Genomic DNA, 19,710 nt, shown 5'->3' on the forward strand with positions numbered 1-19,710 from the left:
TCCCTGCTAATCAGCATTTGAAAGGCAGCTTTGACAGTGAGAAAGAAAGTGAGAGGCAGCAGGAGGAGGGGTGTACGAGAGCAAGAGACACAGTGAGTGACTGAGAGAGAGAGAGCGAGCGAGCGGGGGAGAGAGAGAGAGGCCGAGGCAAGGGCTGTACAAGCATGCCTTTTATATTTACTAGCGATTGAGGGGAAGAGAGAGAGAGTGAGAGAGAGAGAGACAACCAATGTGCACAGCTTTCCCAAGAGGAAATTAAACGAAAGATTCTCAGCGAAAAGAGTGAGAGAGAGAGAGAGGGGGGAGGGAGAGGAAGAGGAGAGAGAGAGAGAGAGCGAGAGAGAGCATGCAGGCGCGCGCGAGAGAGAGAATCTCACGCTGGCTGTCTCCTAATCCTAGTCCATCTCTAAGAAGTGGCGGAGGGAGCAGAGTGTTAGTGAAGTGATCCAGAGCTAGCATAGCGTCTCTTCTCCACCAGCTAGCACCACTTGCGTGCTCACACACACACTCTCACACACACACTCTCACACACACACACTTGCAACGGGATTCCGTGGTGGGTCCGCCTGCCTGCCTGCCAGCCTGCCTGCCTGCCTGCCTGCCTGCGTGTCCAGGTCTATTGTGAGCGTGAGGGGATTGTTGTGCCTCCAGTCGGTCCAGCCAGCCAGCACAGCCCCAGTGCTTTTGGGAGAAGGGACCCCAGCTGGGCCGTTTTGGGGAGCACAGGAGTCTAAAGAAGAGGAGGAGGAAGGAAAGAGGAGGAAGAGGAGAGAGTAAGTGCACTCAACGCTGGAAAGGAGTCAACACTGGAAATGCCCATCAGGTTTGGCCGTCCTGGAACAACTTCTGGTCAGTGTACACACACACACACACACATACTTGCACGCACATTCACACACACAAACACACTTCCACTGTTTGATAAGTTGATGTGATGCTGTAGAAATACTGTCAACTGTTTGACATTCCAACAGTCGTGTGAGTGTTATATGGTCAGATGGTTATGTCAGTTTGCGAGTGTCCTAAGATGTCACATGTATTTTAGAATGACAAAGTTACTCGTTTCAGAGAGTTTCAGGGGAAGTCCCACTTTTCTGTGTGTCATCTACTCTCTTCGATTCTAAGCAAAGTTTGGAAGGTGTCATAAGTACAGACACATTATGGTTCTCTGCTCTTAAAAAAGGGTCTGAGCCGTGACCTGTCATTCAGTGGGAAATATTCCTCTTTGAACCAGACGGAGAGCGTCTGTGGCGATATCAGTGTGTATCATTAGTTCACTTTTAAAATGGAGAGGAAAACAATATAGTTACAAGAAATGTCAAGTAGTGTAGTTTAGATTCAGAATAGGATGGATATGTGACATCTTCACGTCATGGTGAAAGAAAACACATTGGATATAAATGTGCCTGGATGTAAATACCTGCTTTGTTTTTTTTGTCTGTTCGGGACTGGATGTATTGTCTGTGTATTTACCGTAACTCCTCTAAAATAAACTGGATAAAAGTTGCTGGCACAACAAGACATAAGCGAAGTACTTACTTCCTAAGTTGTTTATTTTCTGCCAGCGCACTGAAAGGTCAACATGTATTATTACTGTTATCATTAAGACGTCGTTTTTTATATATACATATATATATATATATAAACGATGTCATATTCTTCGGCCACGAAAAGCATCATTTCCATGCCATTTCCTGTCTTCTGTGGCTCGTTCAGAATAAGAAGTATTAGTAAGCTGAGGAACGAGAGGAAGGAGAGAAAAGACCATTTGGCTGGAAGGATGATTGTAGTTCTTTAGGGCACGAACAGCAGGTGGCCCTAATTGACTGTAACAAAATGCCTGTGTAATCTGGTGCCTAATGGTAAAATAGTAAATATATCACCAATGTTATTATATAATCACACCGTACAAAAGAACAGGGATCATAAGGTATTTTATGTCAGACTATGCCTTTCATTTGTCTAAGGCTCTGTTAGCTGTGTGTTTGTAGAGACACAGCACAGCTACATAAAAGGGAGGAGAGGGGGGTGACTTAGGGAAGACAGAGTGGTGCATTGACAAACAAATGTGCGCGGGTGTGTGTGTGTGCGCGCGTGTGTGTGTGTGCGCAATAATGTGTTTGTATATGTCCGTGTGGGTTTGTGTGTGCGCGTGTGCGCAAACAACACAGGGACCAGTGTTTTTACCCAGGTGTGCGTGTCCCTGGTCCGCCTTCGTGGAGTGTGTTGTTTGTTGACAGCGATGGACTGTTTCTGTGCTGTGTGAGAGTGTTGTGAAGTATAGCAGCACATGATCCTACCACCACCACCATCTGTAGGGCTCCACCTGCTCAGTCACTGCAGGTGCAAGGAGAAACCACTCCACCCAGTATCGTACAACCCCTTCATAGACCAATAAAACTGTTGATTTTAGAAGATGCTTTCGGGGCTGTGGTGGTTGTGTCTGTATCAATAAAAAAAACATGGGGATCGAAAACCCATCCAGACATTATTGGCATCACAGACGCAGGCGATTTCCACAGCGTCACTTGTTCCTATGGGCTCTGAAAGGAGAAGACACGCATTGTCTCGATCAATCAGTAATAGCTAATTGTTAGTCCTTGTTGACCGTTGGCCGTGTTCAAACCAGCACTTGTCTTCTTTGAGTAGTTTTTTTTATATCTGTCTGTTTGGGTGATTTGACATTCTTGACCCTGTCCTCTTCTGCACCAGAGAAAATATGGAGTCGAGCTCCACAAAACGACTTGAAACGTTTTCATAATATGAAGAGACTCTTGGGCAACCAGGCCATAATATATTTTGCTCTGTTGAATAACATGTCAATGAACTAACCTCCAATAGTTATTGCAGTGAAAGGGGCCTGAGAGGCAACATTCACATAGAGGGAGAGAGAGGGTCAGATATTCTACATCTGACAGGTTGACATTGGGATGGCGTTGGTAGTTGTGGATGGGGAAAGACATGTTTGAAGACTATCAGGTAGTCATCGACATGCTCTTTTCTGAAGACTTTCTTTAGCGTCAGGAAGGAGGGAGATATTTAGACAGACAGGTTGACGTTCTGGTTTGTTTGACTGTTGACTCACCGTCAAAGAGGATAGACAGACACTCACACACACAGAGGTGTCTGACTGTTGACACACACACAGAGCGAGCGGGAGAAGTGTGTGTGCGTGTTGACAGACAGTGGCTGCATCAGTGACAGAGGATGTCAGCTCAGTGTCAGTGAGATGTGTTTAGTGTCACACTCTGCTGACCTGATCTCCGGTCAGTCTGTCCACTCTGTCCCACTGTGGCTCCTTACATAACCCCTGCTGTCATTCACACACTGCCCTGCAGGGAGCCATGGCCCGAAGATTTACACACACACACGGACGCACACACACACACACATACATACACACACACACACACACACACACACACACAACGGACGCGTACACGCACATACACAAGCACGGATGCAGACACGCATACATACCCACGCACACACACGCATATACACACACGGACACACACATGCATACAGGTAATTGCCATAGTCATAGAAACCCTTGAGTAAATGGGGGAGACAAAGTTTATTGAAAGCAGGTGCTTCCACACAGGTGTGGTTCCTGAGTTAGTTAAGCAATTAGCATCCCATCATGCTTAGGATCATGTATAAAAATGTAGAGCAGGCCATTATTTTGGCCATTATTCTGGCTACCATGGCTATGCTCCCATAGGATGACAATGCCCCCATCCACAGGGCACGAGTGGTTACTGAATGGTTTGATGAGCATGAAAACGATGTAAACCACATGTCATGGCCGCCTCAGTCACTAGATCTCAACCCAATTGAACACTTATGGGAGATTCTGGAGCGGTGCCTGAGACAGCGCTTTCCACCACCATCAACAAAACACCAAATTATTGAATTTCTCGTGGTAGAGTTCCATATGCTTGTAGAATCGATGCCAAGGCACATTTAAGCTGTTCTGGTAGCTCATCTTGGCCCAACGCCCTATTATAAACACTCTATGTTGGTGTTTCCTTTATTTTGGTAGTTACCTGTACAGTGGACAGGGTTTCAAAAGGCTCTACATGGAACCCAAAATGGTTCTGGAACCAAAAAGGGTTCTATCTGGAACCAAAAGGGTTCTATCTGGAACCAAAAGGTTTCTACCTGGAACCAAAAGGGCTCTACCTGGAACCGAAAAAGGTTATTAAAAAAGGTTTATCCTATGGGGACAGCTGAAGAACCCTTTTAGGTTCTAGATATATTTAACAGTATACATACATACACACACACACACACACACACACACACACACACACACACACACACACACACACACACACACACACACACACACACGTCCCCTCTTACACGAAAAAGGTGCACATACACAGACTCATTCCAATATGCATCATTCAGTATATTCTGCAGATATTTATAGTATCACTGACCAGATTTCCATCCAACCTTTTAACGTGAGTAAAGTACATGTTGGATATAAAAAATGTCCCAACTAACCTGATGGAAACAGAACATTCGTCGGTAAACTTTCCAAATGTCGACAAAACGACATAGCCTAGACAAGGTGGGATCTTTTTGTGTCTGTAAAATGAATTATGCGAGAAATGGCAGAGGAAATGCCTTTATGTGCAAATATTGATATAATTACCATCATATCGCAGTAATGATATCTTGTGTGGTCCTCCCAGGCTCCCTCTAGGACTTGGGAAAGCTGCAGTTTATTACACTATAGATAAAATAAGTTAGGATGAACTTCACAAGGTGGTGAGCTTGATGCTCCTTTCCAGTAAATATCAAGGGTCTTATTCTGGTGACATGATGATCGATGCTTGGCTGCCGTTTGACCCAAAAATATATCATCTTTTGTCCGTAATAATCTCATCATGTAGGCTGTACTTGCACTGTATCTGTGAGCTGTTGGTTAGAGCGCACGTCCCTAGACCAGAATGGGCACATCCGCTATACTGTATAACACAATTATGTTTGTGACCAAACCATCAGTAGAGTTGAAAATGCGATGGAAACCCATTTAACTTGTATTTTTTATTCGGTACATGTTATTTTTTATGTGCACTTTGTCATCTCCCACAGCCTTTAATCTGCGGAAAAAGACTTCAATTCTGCTTTTATATACACATTTCTAATATTTAAAAACAATCCTTCCTCCAAAGGACCATTCTGTGGATTACATTTTGTGAAATTCCCCCAAATCATGGTATTTTTTGGTCTGGGTTTCGTGAGGAATCCCTCAATATGAATAGTATATATAGTGAACAAAAATATAAACATAACATGCAACAATTTCAAAGGTTTTACTGAGTTACAGTTCATATAAGGAAATCAGTCAATTGAAATACATTCATTAGGCCCTAATCTATGGATTTCACATGACTGGGAGCCAGGCTCAGCCAATCAGAATGAGTTTTTCCCCACAAAAGGGCTTTATTACAGACAGAAATTCTCCTCAGTTTCATCAGCTGTCGATTCTGCAGGTGAAGAAGCCGGATGTAGAGGTCCTGGGCTGGAGTGGTTACACGTGTTCTGCGGTTGTGAGGCCGGTTGGAAAGACTGCCAAATTCGCTAAAACGACGTTGGAGGCGGCATATGGTAGAGAAATGAACATTTAATTCTCTGGCAACAGCTCTGGTGGACATTCCTTCAGTCAGCATGTAATTTGCACACACCCTCAAAACATGAGACATCCGGTGGAATTGTGTTGTGTGACAAAACAGGCCTTTTATTGTCCCCAGCATGTATTTATCTTGCTCCTTTGCACCCCAGTATCCCTACTTGCACATTCATCTTCTGCACATCTACCATTCCAGTGTTTAATTGCTACATTGTATTTACTTCGCCACCATGGTCTATTTATTGCCTTACCTCCCTTATCTCACCTCATTTGCACTCACTGTATATATACTTTTTGTTTTCTTTTGTTCTACTGTATTATTGATTGTATGTTTGTTTATTCCATGTGTAACTCTGTGTTGTTGTATGTGTCGAATTGCTATGCTTTATATTGGCCAGGTCGCAGTTGCAAATGAGAACTTGTTCTCAACTAGCCTACCTGGTTAAATAAAGGTGAAATAAAATAAATAATACATTAGGTGTAATGATTCTGCTGTTTAATCAGCTTCTTGATATGTAACACCTGTCAGGTGGATGGATTATCTTGGCAAAGGAGAAATGCTCACTAACAGGGATGTAAACAAATTTGTCCACAACATTTTAGAGAAATAAGCTTTTTGTGCATATGGAACATTTCTGGGATCTTTTATTTCAGCTCATGAAACATGAGGAGACCAACACTTTACATGTTACGTTTATATTTTTGTTCAGTGTAAATGCACTGAGAATATTCAAACACACTCTCTTTAGAATATTGTACTATACATAAAAGGACAAGGATACAGTATACACACACTCAAGAAATTACGTAAATATTCTTGCTCACTCTTACATACTGCCCCCACAAAAATACAGATCAGTACCAAGAAAAAACAGACAACGTAAATAGACATGCATGTACTAAACCAAATACAGTGCAGGTACACTGAAATCCATTATGCACTGGACACAGCCACACAACTTATACAACCCTTATAAGCCACTGATACTGGACTGAACTCTGACATTTGTATACATGTATTTCTATTTGAATGTATATGTTAATGTGTCTGCACTTGCGTGTGTGTGTGTGTGCATACTGTATGCGTGTGTGTGTGACCCTGTGTGCTAGTGATGCACAGGTCAGCTTGTTTGTTCACCCGCACCCACCTGCGTGTGCATCCACGACCGCCCGACTATACGTGATAAAGTGAAAATCTGAAACCCGCAAATATAGAAAATGCACTGAACAGTTCCCATTCACTTTCTCTGCCCAAGTTCCCAAAAGCATTTGGCGATTGGGGTGTATCTGGTGGGCGCATGCAGTTAGGTTCTAAACATAAGGCTTATGCACTAATGCCAGATAAAAATAATGAATGAAAAACGTCAATGTAGCCTATAGATATGAATTGCACAACAATTGTACATTTAAGGATTTTTTTCTGCATTATTTTCTCTTTATTCAAACCGCTCGCCACCTACCCGCCCTTCACCCACACAATATTCCATGACCCTAAACCCGCCCGCCCCGCGTATATAACTGCGGGGTTATGAGTCACCCCGCGCATTACACTGTGTGCTGGGCTATGGCATGTGGTTATTTAGAGGTCAGTGGTAATGTTCTCCCTGCCCGAGGGAAGTGGATTTAGTGTCTTTCTTCTAAAACTGTTCCCAGATAACAATGCGTAGGTACAGCAACATTATGCATCTCTCTCTCTATCTCCCCAAGTCCTATCTCTTTTCCTTTCGGACGGTTTAGGAGATCTTTGTTGATTTTCTCCCAGTTCTGACTCACAAGTTCCACTTCAACTTGATATCGCACCTTTCGTTACGTTCACGAAGCCTTTACCTATTCTTCTGTATATCTATGCTGCTTAGGCCCTCTCTGATATTAATCTCCCGGCCGTCAGGGCTACTTTCATGTACGGCTGTTAAAGTGGGTCTGTGGTGTGTTGACAGTGTTCCCATACAGTATTACCATGCTATCTCAGAGCTCCAGCCCACAGTGGATCATCATCGTGGAAAAGCATGGATTTTCTGTTGCGGCGTGTCCGTGAGGACTAGGACATCAAAGAAAGCCTACTGAGGCCCCGATGAAATGAAAGAGGAGGAGGGAGAGAGCTATCGATTAGTAGACGTGAACATTAGCGCACCTCCCTCTCTTCCTTTTCCTCTCTCTCCACCCCTCTCTCTATATCTCCCGTCTCTCGTTCTCTATACCCATCCCTCTCTCTCTTTATCTCTCCATCTCTCTCCATCCACCCCCGTCCTCTCCATCCGTCCTTCTCTCTGGAAGGTTCCACAGTAGATCTCTTGGTTCTGTGGTCATTCAGCTATAGGTAGGGCCAGTTTAGGAATGGTCAACCCCAACTGTTCTTGTTCCCTCGTGGCCACACCGTTTGTTCCGTTCCATCCCTCCTTCCCTCCTTTCCTCCTCATTGCCGTGATGATACCTGGGGGTGGGCAGGGTCACTCTTGTTTAATCTAACAGCGTATTGATTCCATTATATAATTAATGACCCGGGTGGGGGTTGGGGAGGACAGGGAAGGGTGCAGTGGGAGGAGGGAAGCGCTTAATTCCTTGAGAGTTGGGGAGAACCTTGATCCGGAGTCGTCAAGGTCAGACGGAGCCGGCGCTTCGACGTGGAGATGGCTTGCCGTCTGAGGACCGGAATACCGAACCTGAGAGGGAGAGAGAAATCATAATGTCCAGCGATCCAGTGCAGCCGTGGATTGATCAGCAGTTGAATTAAAAAGTAAATAGAGAAACATCTGACTTCCAAATGTTCCACCATCAGCCGTGTGGCGGCATAATAAGCAGTCTAACCCTTGGAAGACCAGAATACTGAAGCTATAGACACTCCAGCCACTCATCAAGGTCTATTCACCGATGTGATAGTAACCCCCACCGGAAGAAAATAGAAGTAAAATACTGCTCTAGTCTACATAATGATATGGAGGAGTTTCTGCCTCTGTACAGTTTGGACATTTTCACACCTCTACGGTCGCTTGCTTTCTCCTTTCGTGAGATGGGAAATAGCTGTCCTGTCGGGTGGTTGTGGGACCAGTCATACCGTATAGTAAACATTTAAAAGCAGACAGACAGACAGACAGACAGACAGACAGACAGACAGACAGACAGACAGACAGACAGACAGACAGACAGACAGACAGACAGACAGTATTTAATGGTGGTAAGAGGAGCAGAAAGAGGGCTAATGGGAAGATAAGGAGAGGGGTGCGGCTGTTGTCTTTCCCGGTGTCAAAGCCTGCGGTCTAACATCGGGGCTCCCGAGTGGCGCAGCGGTCTAAGACACCGCATCTCAGTGTTAGGGGCGTCACTGCAGTACCTGGTTCCAATCCAGCCTGCTTCGCAGCCGGCCGGGATTGGAAGTCCCATAGGGCGGAGCACAATTGGCCCAGCGTCGTCTGGGTTTGGCCGGGGTCATTGTAAATAAGAATTTGTTCTTAACTGGCTTGCCTAGTTAAATAAAAAATATCGCTGCACAGGCCGATGTTAGCCGGCTAAAGTGGCACTCTAAACATTCTATTCCCTTCTCTTTTATTGTATCATATCCTATTCTATTCCAACTGACATTACCAGGGCTGACTGTCCCTGAGGTGTCCAGTGTAGTGGGTGGGGGTCTTAGCTGGTATTTAGACCCAGCTCCCGCCAACCTTGGCCAGGTCTTCTATGGGGCTCCAGGGGAGAAATGCGAGGCATAAAACAACCATTTCCCTGTAGCCTGGGGAGCCGGTGGCATTCCAGCAGGCAATTGTCTGCGTGCTGTTTGCCTTAAATGTGTTCATTTGCCCGACTCCCCCAGTCAGAGCTCTGTGGGGAGGGTCGGAGCGTTTTAACGAACCTCTGACAGCTGGAGGCCCTAATTAAACGTCCCCGCTGAAAACAAAACAGCCGAGCAGCCAAACGAACTAACTAACACAACGACCAACCAACCGATGGAGAGGCTGGTGAACGCACTCCCTCCCGTGCTGTCTACGTGAGAGCCAGCCACAGAGCAGAGAGCAGGGCAGCACAGCATGAGGTATCACACCGACGTACACACAGCTGTAAGCACATGCATGCACATGTCCCGCACGGGGCTGTTTTGGATGCACACGTACGCGTGCACACACCATAATACTTTTACGTCCGGTATACCAAAGTCAAGTTGTTTTGGCGGTGTGTTTAGAGCCTGTTTTATATCGGAATAAGCTTTCATTGTTTTCAATAACCCTCCACAGATGATACAGTTGACATACAGCTTGTTGTGACGGTGCTGTAGAGAACATTTGCAGTCGGAGGCCGGTGCCGCGGTCCATTTGGGAGAGTGCATTAGTAGCATCCCAACCTGCGACAAGGTTATGAAGCTGATTGAATAATTACCGTCCATTACGGCCCACGCCACTGCTGATGTGCTGCCTGGCTTCTGTCTTTAGAGATAGAGACGCACGGCCGATAGAGACTCAGATTAGATAAGGACAGATTGGGTCAATTAAGAGATAAACATACAGGTACGAGACAGAGGGGTTGTGTGTGTGTGTGTGTGTGTGTGTGTGTGTGTGTGTGTGTGTGTGTGTGCGTGCGTGCGTGCGTGTGTGTGGGAGGGGGAGATCAATTGTGTGACTTTTATTTCCCCCTCACACAATGCAATGTACTCAGCCAGCCAGGTTGGGGAAGGTGATGTACAATGTCATTGTTACACACTGCCCAGGGACAGTGTGTCGGCTACAGAGATTCTACACTGATGTGATGCCGGGTTGGGAATTGTCATGTAAAATGCACTAGAAAGTATTCTCTTGTGGACAGACTACTTAAACATCTCACCAAATTACGCAACATTTTAGATTTAATAGAAAGTCATTTCATTGAAATGTCAAACTCAGGTCTGGCTCCACATATCCCAGCTCCCTACCCCAACCTGACCCTATTCTACCTATTATTCTTCCCCTCCCATGATAGTGTTGACCCAGCGGTAGTGAGGGCACCCCTGGCCGCAGGGCAGGACACCAGGCTGCTGCAGGCCACGCTGACCTTTTAAAGGTCACCAGAGCACAGAGGCAGAGAGGGGGAGGGGAGAGGGAGGCCAGCCAACTGGCACCGCTGGTAGAACTGGGAGCCAGAGGGTGTGTGTGTGGGGAGACAGGGGAATTGGGGGAAGGGGGTCTGCTTTGCCCTGTCTTTGCTAACCGGAGTGAGACTTCTGTAGTGAATGGCTTTTTTTTTAGCACAGTGGACGTTCTTCAAAGCTTTTATAGAGAAATGTACACCTAACTAAGCATAATTATTCCTCTCTCTCTCTCTTTCTGTCTCTCTCTGTGTCTCTGTCTTTCTCTCTCGCTTCCTCACTACTGCAGGGGGTCTGAGCCTGTCACAGCCTCGGCCAATCGCGGCCTGCGTTAGAGGTGGCGGCTGCGTGTGATTGGAGGATGGCCACCATGCCGTTCGTCAGCGAGGGAAAGTGCGTGAGCGTGGAGTGGGACTTCCTACAGGGACTACTGGCCAAACCCCCCACCCTGCCCTGGTGAGAAACACACACACACACACACACACACACACACACACACACACACACACATATAATAGCATTGCATAGCAAGTGCTAACACACACAAACACTTACTCATATTCTAAACGATCACATCCACACAGACCCTCTCACACACTCTGTACTGTATGGTAAAATGGTTATTGCTCTGTAGCCTTGGGTGTCATGGCTTTTAATCCTTTTCCCTTAGTGGGAGATTACGTACATTTGGCTGGAATTATTAATGGGACGGTCATTTATAGGCGGATATAAAAACTAAGCAGAATCAATGGGTGAGTATTGATTGTCCTCTCTGGCGAGTTGAGCTCGTATAATAATGAGACGTTGTGGAGGACAGAGCTATTCTAAACACAGCTGTTTACACACCCTGGAGAACGCAGACCGACCGGGGAAACACAAACGTGTTGGCTGATTAGGACAAATACCACACACATGCATGCAAAAACACACAAACATACACACACACACGGAAACATGCGTACACACACGTTTTATTTTCTCTATTGCCCTCTCTCTCTCTCTCTCACACACACACACACACACACACACACACACACACACACACCCTAACTCCCATGGCAGGCAGTCTGCAGGCCTGGAATGAGAATCGATGTCACAGACACGGAGGAGAAATGCTGTTTCTTTATTCTACCACAGACACAAACTGTGGAGTCGCCGTGACAACATAATTCTACCACTCAGGCCCCATTGAGGGGAGTCGATACCCAATCAGAGAGACAGGCTACCTGAGCCCAGGCCCCCCTCTGCCACACGGCCCCTCCTCTTCCCATTGATCACTCAATCACCGCTGCAGCCCGGTACCTGCCAGCCAGTCGCATGGCTGTGTGTGAGACAGCGAGGGAGAGAGAGAGTGTGGATGCTACTGTGTGTGTGTGTGTGTGTGTACATGTGCGTGTATGTTGGAAGCAGACGCACTAGCTGTGCTGTGTATTAGCCATGTGTGTACCAGTGGGACAGGGGAATAGAGCCTGGGAGATAGAGCACTTTCTGTCTGGAATTACACAGACAGACAATCTGCTGGAGACAAATTAGAATTGAGATTGGTTCACTAAGATTGCGGGTGTCATTATATGCCTTTTAAAGGACTATTCTCGGGTCATCGTCAGCGTACACGACCAAGCCACAGGTTTTCATTCTGCGGTCAATTAGGATTCTTTATCATTTCGGGTTTTGGTATGAACCACACACCCTTTTCACTTAGAATTCTTCTCTACCTTCTCTTTGCTATCTCTCCCCTCTCCCCTCTCCCCCGGACCTTTCCTCTCCTCCTCCAGTTTGCAGAACCTGCGGAAGGAGAAGTCTCGTAATGCTGCTCGTTCCCGTCGCGGTAAGGAGAACTTTGAGTTCTTTGAGCTGGCCAAGATGCTCCCTCTCCCCGGGGCCATCACCAGCCAGCTGGACAAGGCCTCGGTCATCCGCCTCACCATCAGCTACTTGCACATGCGCACCTTCGCCAGCCAGGGAGACCCGCCCTGGTGCCCCCTGCTGGAAGGAGAGAACCACTGCAGCAAAGGTGAGCCCTCACTCTTACCTTACCCATGATCTTAACCTGAAATGACTGGAAAACTCAGTCGCCGATGCTGCAACAAAAGCATTTCACAAATTGTACTGTAGCATTGTAACAGCACTATACTATTCTATGTAGTCCCTCTCTTACCCAATGCACCTCACAGACACACACATCACATAGTACACCTTATTGAGCTCCCCCTCATCGCAGAAAAGAGAAATAGAGACACACAGAGAGTGAGAGACAGAGAGAGCGAGAGAGACAGACAGAGAGACAGACAGAGAGACAGAGACAGAAAGATAAACAGAGAGATTGAGAGAGACAGAGGGAGAGAGAGACAGCGAGATAAATAGAGAGAGATAGATCAAGCAGACAGAGAGACAGAGAGCGACAGAGAGTGAGACAGAATGAGAGAGAGACACAGAGAGACAGAGAAACAGAGAGAGACACAGAGACAGAGAAACAGAGAGAGACACAGAGAGAGACAGAAAGAGAGAGAGACACAGAAAGAGACAGAGAAACAGAGAGAGACACAGAGAGACAGAGAAACAGAGAGAGACAGAGATACAGAGAAACAGAGAGAGACACAGAGAGACAGAGAAACAGAGAGAGACACAGAGAGAGACAGAAAGAGAGAGAGACACAGAAAGAGACAGAGAAACAGAGGGAGACACAGACAGAGCTGCACAAAGACGGGGAGACAGAGAGAGGACATACAAAGGAAGGAGGAGCCTATTGGTGCGAATTGTAATTACAGAAATTAGCTACATAACGAGGAGAGTGTGATTATGAGGGTTGTCTAATTGCTACTATTACAGAGGGGGAACAACTCAGATACAATTAGGTGTGTATGTGTAAGCGTGCCTGTGTGTGTGTGTGTGTGTGTGCGCGTGCGTTTTATAAGAGCATCTGTGAGGAGTGCGTGTGTATGTGTGTCAATGGTGGCAGAAGTGTTTGTCTGTGTGGGTGCGTTATCATTTTTTGCACCAGTGTGTGTGTGTCCGTTACTCTCAGCAAGTCCTCCTGAAATGAGACAAACCCATATCTCATTGATACTGTATAAGACGTGAACATCGATATCACGTACCTTACAAACAATGACAGTCTAGTTCTCCTATGACCGCACATTTGCTTATTTTACAAGGAAGTCCTTGAACGACTCGTAGAGTTACTGTATACGATTATACTCTTACCGTTGTTCGGTGGATATGTTTTCCGAGGATCCGGCCTTGGAAGAGGCCCGGTGAAAGGAGGACGTGGACATCTCATTGAAAAGCACGTCTATCTATTCAGTGCTTCGATCAATCGCCAATTGACGTTCACGTGCCTGTGGAAACCCGTTCAATCCACTAGCAGATGTTCTAACAGAGCCTTACAAATGCACCTCAATGGATTGACTTTGGAATGTACGGTACACTGCTGTATGTACAGCGTGCAGTACATTTAACTGTTGATCTGTTTCTAAAATCTATACTGAAGTTCCCTCTGGGGGAAAAAAAAGCTATTCTATTCATATCAGCCTTCGGGAAAACATGAAAGTATGACGCCCACACATGTTGGACATGATGCTGGAATGAAGATCATCCACCTGGTACCCGAATAACCATCACCCGGCCTGGGACCCAGAATTCAGAATAATGTCACAGGTCTGGGAGTAGCTAGCTATCTGACATGATTGTCACGAGTCACGGGTGTGTGTAATTTTAACTGACTTGTCCGGAAGGCCCTGTACAGATCCGAACACGACTGCTGCAGGGGAGGGAGGGAGAGGGAGGGAGGGAGGGAGGGAGAGGGAGAGAGAGAGAGAGAGAGAGAGAGAGAGAGAGAGAGAGAGAGAGAGAGAGAGAGAGAGAGAGAGAGAGAGAGAGAGAGAGAGAGAGAGAGAGAGAGAGAGAGAGAGAGAGAGAGAGAGAGAGAGAGAGAGAGAGAGAGAGAGAGAGAGAGAGAGAGAGAGAGAGAGAGAGAGAGAGAGAGAGAGAGAGAGAGAGAGAGAGAGAGAGAGAGAGAGAGAGAGAGAGAAATGTTACAATTTATGTTGGCTGCTCTTGGTTTAAACTAGAGTGGAGCATGGTGCATGTAGCTTGTTCTTCTTGTTGTTGTTGGCCAACCATAAGTCATCAAAGCAGCAATAGGCGACAGGCTACAGTCATAGAGCTTTGGTATGTGGCAAAAGTTAGGAGATACTGGATCTAATCAGTGGAAGATGTAATTACAAGTTAAGGAGAAGGATAGGCTACAGCGATCAAGAGGCAACAGGTAGGCTGCTACTTAGTATTCTGAATGGAGTTGTTGTTATTTTGTAACTGTAGGCCTCAATTAGCACTGTTGTTGGCCAACCATAAGTCATCAAAGCAGCAATAGGCGACAGGCTACAGTCATAGAGCTTTGGTATGTGGCAAAAGTTAGGAGATACTGGATCTAATCAGTGGAAGATGTAATTACAAGTTAAAGGAGAAGGATAGGCTACAGCGATCAAGAGGCAACAGGTAGGCTGCTACTTAGTATTCTGAATGGAGTTGTTGTTATTTTGTAACTGTAGGCCTCAATTAGCATAGCTAGCTAACGTTAGCAACCTTAACTAGCTACTCCCGGTTTGATGCAGTCACGATAGTGACTATGTAATCCTATTTGATGATAAATAACCTAGCTATGGCAGCTATTAGTCTACTATAGCGCGAGGCAGCTTGGTTGGTTGCTGTCTCTCTTCTCTCGTCTTTCCCTCCCTCCTCCCTGCGTCACTCGCTCACAGTACGGCCTCTCCCCCGCCTGCTAGAGTGGCAACTCTCTCTCGCTCCTCTGACGCTCTGTTAGCTCCGGTTAATAAAGTAGTTTAAACATTTTATTTTCTGCTGCTTCCCTCATTCGTATAGAACCAGGTCTGGATCCGACCAAGTCTATACGGAACGGGTCTAGTTGTCCACGGGTCATTCGAAATGGGTCTTTATATTTTAACATTTAATTCATGCATATCGGGTCTGGGTGGGAAAGCCCCAGGTCCATTTCGTAACGGGTCCAAAAACCTCTAAACCCCAACCCTGCTGTTGCATCATGGTACCTGTAGTTAGACTTTGAAGTACCTACAGTGTGATGCATGGCTGTAATTCCACTGTAGGAATGTGGAATTATGTGTCCAGCCGGAATCCTGAAGGGGACTCTTGTGGTGGCGTCCCTCCTCTGTCATTCTCCTCTCCTCCTCCCGGGGTTTGGGCGGTGGGGGTTGGGGGGGTGAGGGCCACGGGGGGAGAGAGGGGGGGGGCAGTGTGGTTTTTGTCTGCTTCCCACGTTTCAAAGCCAATCTTGAAAAATGAATAGACAGAGGAAAATCAATTGCATGACCTTCACACAGCGAGAGAGAGGGAAGAGAAGGAGAGAGATATATGGATGGGTGGTGGAAGACGAAAACGAAGGAGTGGTAGAAAGGGAGAGGACCAGCTGAGGAAAAGTAAAATCTCTCAAAGATGTGTAGTGATGCTTTTTCACCCATTATGTGTGTGTGTGTGTGTGTGTGTGTGTGTGTGTGTGTGTGTGTGTGTGTGTGTGTGTGTGTGTGTGTGTGTGTGTGTGTGTGTGGTGTAGGTTGGGTCTACAGTGGAGTGCATTAGTCCTGAACCCTTAATTTCATGTATTATTCAAGACTACTGTTTATGCACAGGTGATTTGAGCTTTTGAGAGATAATCTCTCTTTCAGATATGACTTCCACCCGGTAGAAATGCCAAATGTTGACCTGTCTATTTTCCCGAAGAATCTCAGTATTTTGTAGTTTTACAATATTGTAGAGATTTTGTCTAATGACAGAACACGCTGACTCTACAACACAAGCCTCTAAGATCTTCTAAAGACACCGAAACAGAAACCATGGACCAATCGGAAAATACTTTGTCACTGTTTGTGAGGTCAAACTCACCTCTTTCTGTCTCTCGCTCTCTCGCTGTCTCTTGACTTGACTTTGTCTGCCTCGCATTTCTCTGTCTCTCTCTGTCTGTCTCTGTCATCTCTCTCTCCCTTTCTCTCTGTCTTACTGTCTCCTCATCACTTCTCCTCCGTCGCTCTCCCTCACTTTCTCCATGTCTGCCTCCCACCTAATTCTCAGCGTTTAAAGCAGCGGTGGCTTTTAAGGGAAGTTAATTGCACTCAAATTATGTTCGACCGCGGAAGAAGTGAGGGAGCGACAGTGAAAGAGAAACTGGGAGAGAGAGGGAGGGAGCGAGAGAAGGATTGCAGAGTGAGAGGATAATTGCGGTGGAGAAGGACGTTGCGATTATGGTTGCTATTTCTCTCCTGTCTGTTGTCTACAAACCCTGTCTGTTCTTACAGGGGTAATACTACACACACACACACACACACGCACACACACACACACACACACCACACACACACACACCACACACACACACACACACACACACACTCATATAAACACACACACACACACTCTCTTGGATAGTCATCAAAATTGGAGTTCAGTAAACAAGTTGCTAGGTGATGAGGTTCACATATGAAAAGACAACTAGCATAAGCAAACTTGAGTAAAAAAAAGAGAAAAAGAAAGATGAACCACATGTTGTCTACAGTCAGGTCCAAAATTATTGGCACCCTTGATAAAGATGAGCAACAACAACAAAAAATACAGAGTTATATTGTATGCTTAAAAAAATTGACAATTATATTATTTTAAACAATTCCTCAGAGAAATATTTTTTTCTCAAAAATATAGGGGTCAAAATGACTGCCAACCCAGTTTTCAATAACTTTCACTGAGTCATTTTCTGAAATGTTTTACAAGATGTGCGTGGCCAAAGAGCTCTATTTTCATGTCATCCAACAAATGTAAAGGCCTGGAGTTTGCTAAACGGCATTGGCACTTGGATTGGAACCGATGCTATGGTCAAATTACATGAAAATAGAGCCCTTTGGCCACGCACACTGGCAGGGTGGGTTTGAAATCGAAAGAAGGATGCATAAGCAGAAAAGAACCCCGTACCTACTGTAAAATACGGTGGTGGATCTTCAACGTTATGGGGTTATTTTGCTTCCACTGGTCCTGAGGCCCTTGTTAAGGTCATGAACTTTACCCAATACCAGGACATTTTTGCCAAAAACCTGGTTGTCTCTGTCAGGAGGATAAAACTTGGCCGCTTGTAGATTTTCCAGAAAGACAATAACCCCCATCTCAGTCTCCGGACTTGAACCCCATTGAAAACCTTTGGTTTGAATTGAAGAGGGCAGTCCAGAAGAGCAGGTGAAGGTTGTCAAGGATCTGGACTGATTCTGTATGGAGGAATGGTCTAAGATCCCTCCTGATACAGTGCCTTCAGAAAATATTTATACCACTTAACTTATTCCACATTTTGTTGTGTTACAGCCTGAATTCAAAATAGATTAAATATATGTTTTTTTATCACCCCTCTACACACAATACCTGTAAGGTTCTGTATTTATTTTTTTAGTCAACCTTGTGTTCTGTTTCGTTGTGTTCTTGAACGTAGCGCCGTCTTTCATTTTTGTTCATTGATTTCACCTGTGTTAGTTACTCACCTGGTCTCATCAGCTCCCTATTTAGTTCAGTTCATTCTGTTTGTGCTTTTGTGAGGTATTGTTTGTTCTGACTCTACTAAGCCTTTTCCAAGCTTGTTTGTGAGAACCAGTGATAGCCTTCAGTCCTAGTTTTGATTCACCTGCCTGTTTGACTACCTGTGTATGACAATTGCCTGCCGCACTCCACGCGTGAACCTACACCTTTTTCTCCCTGAGTATTCATTACAGAGGTAAGGTATTCTGTAATGAATACTCAGGGAGAAAAAAGTGTAGATTCACGTGCAGAGTGCAACAGGTGTTTATTTCGCCTTCGCAGAAGGCAGGAATCGTGTTCACAGGCAGGCAATGGTCATACACAGGTAGGCAAACAGGCAGGTATCTCAATGACATAAGTATTCACACAGTATTCACATAAGTATTTTCCCCAAACATAATGTTTTGTATTCAAGACATAAAGTACATTTCTCTGTCAAATTGTTTGCTGTTTTACTTTAGTACCTTATTGCAGGATGCATGTTTAGGAATATATTTTTAATTATGTTTAGTATCGTGGAGTAACTAGAATGTTGTTGATCCATCCTCAGTTTGTCTCCTATCACAGCCATTAAACTCTAACTGTTTTAAAGTCACCATTGGCCTCAAGGTAGAAATCCCTGAGCAGTTTCCTTCCTCTCCAGCAAGTTAGGAAGGATGCCTGTATCTTCGTATGCAACTCATTATGTGACTTGTTAAGCACATTTTTTAATACCGAACTTATTTAGGCTAGCCATAACTCAGGGGTTGAATGCTTATTGACTCAAGATTTTTCAGCTTTTCATTTTTAATTAATTTATAAAAATGTCTTAAAACATAATTCCACTTTGACATTATGGGTTATTATGTGTAGGTCAGTGACACAAAATCTCAATTTCATTCATTTTAAATTCAGGCTATAACACAACAAATTGTGGAAAAATTCAAGGGGTGTGAATACTTTCTGAAGGCACTGTATGTTCTCCAATCTCATATTTGGTTTTTGAGAAACTCTAAATATGACTTGTTAAACTAAATCTCTTTATCTGAGCGATTGTATTGGTATAAATAATATAATAGTCCTGTTTTTTTGTTGTTGTATGCATACAATATAGTTCAGTATTTGGATTATTTATTCAACTTTTTTTGCTTATCCTTTTCAAGGGTGCCAATAATTTTGAACCTGACCTTATTTAGTTCCCATGGTAACGTCATAACTAGGTTTAAAGGTCGACAGCTATGGGGTGGAAAGTAAAAAAAAAAAAGAGAGGTGGGGGAGGGGTGAGTGAACTTGGACTAAATTATGTATAGAACAGAAGCATAAATATCAAGCAATCAAATTTCTCTCTTCTATCAGTGAGGAACATCAGGAAGACCCCAACATTGACCTGCGAGTCACACTGTAATTAACGTGGACGCTTCATCCCATTCCACAAATGAAATTAAACCACGGATAG

General features: G+C 45.1%; 1 protein-coding gene across 2 annotated transcripts in view; it reads left to right on the forward strand.

Moving 5' to 3' along the window:
• LOC115205956 (neuronal PAS domain-containing protein 1-like) overlaps window positions 1-19,710 on the forward strand; it is a 33,374-nt gene that overhangs the window by 41 nt on the left and 13,623 nt on the right. For both annotated transcript variants that reach the window (XM_029772408.1, XM_029772409.1), the window contains exons 1-3: window positions 1-849; window positions 10,984-11,150; window positions 12,470-12,708. The exon at window positions 1-849 is cut by the window's left edge and continues 41 nt beyond it. In XM_029772408.1, coding sequence (XP_029628268.1) covers window positions 11,056-11,150; window positions 12,470-12,708 — 334 coding nt within the window. In that variant the 5' untranslated portion in view covers window positions 1-849; window positions 10,984-11,055. The remainder of the gene's footprint in view (window positions 850-10,983; window positions 11,151-12,469; window positions 12,709-19,710) is intronic.

The sequence above is a fragment of the Salmo trutta genome, chromosome 13 (genome assembly GCF_901001165.1).
Source record: "Salmo trutta chromosome 13, fSalTru1.1, whole genome shotgun sequence".
Classification (NCBI taxonomy): Eukaryota; Metazoa; Chordata; class Actinopteri; order Salmoniformes; family Salmonidae; genus Salmo; species Salmo trutta.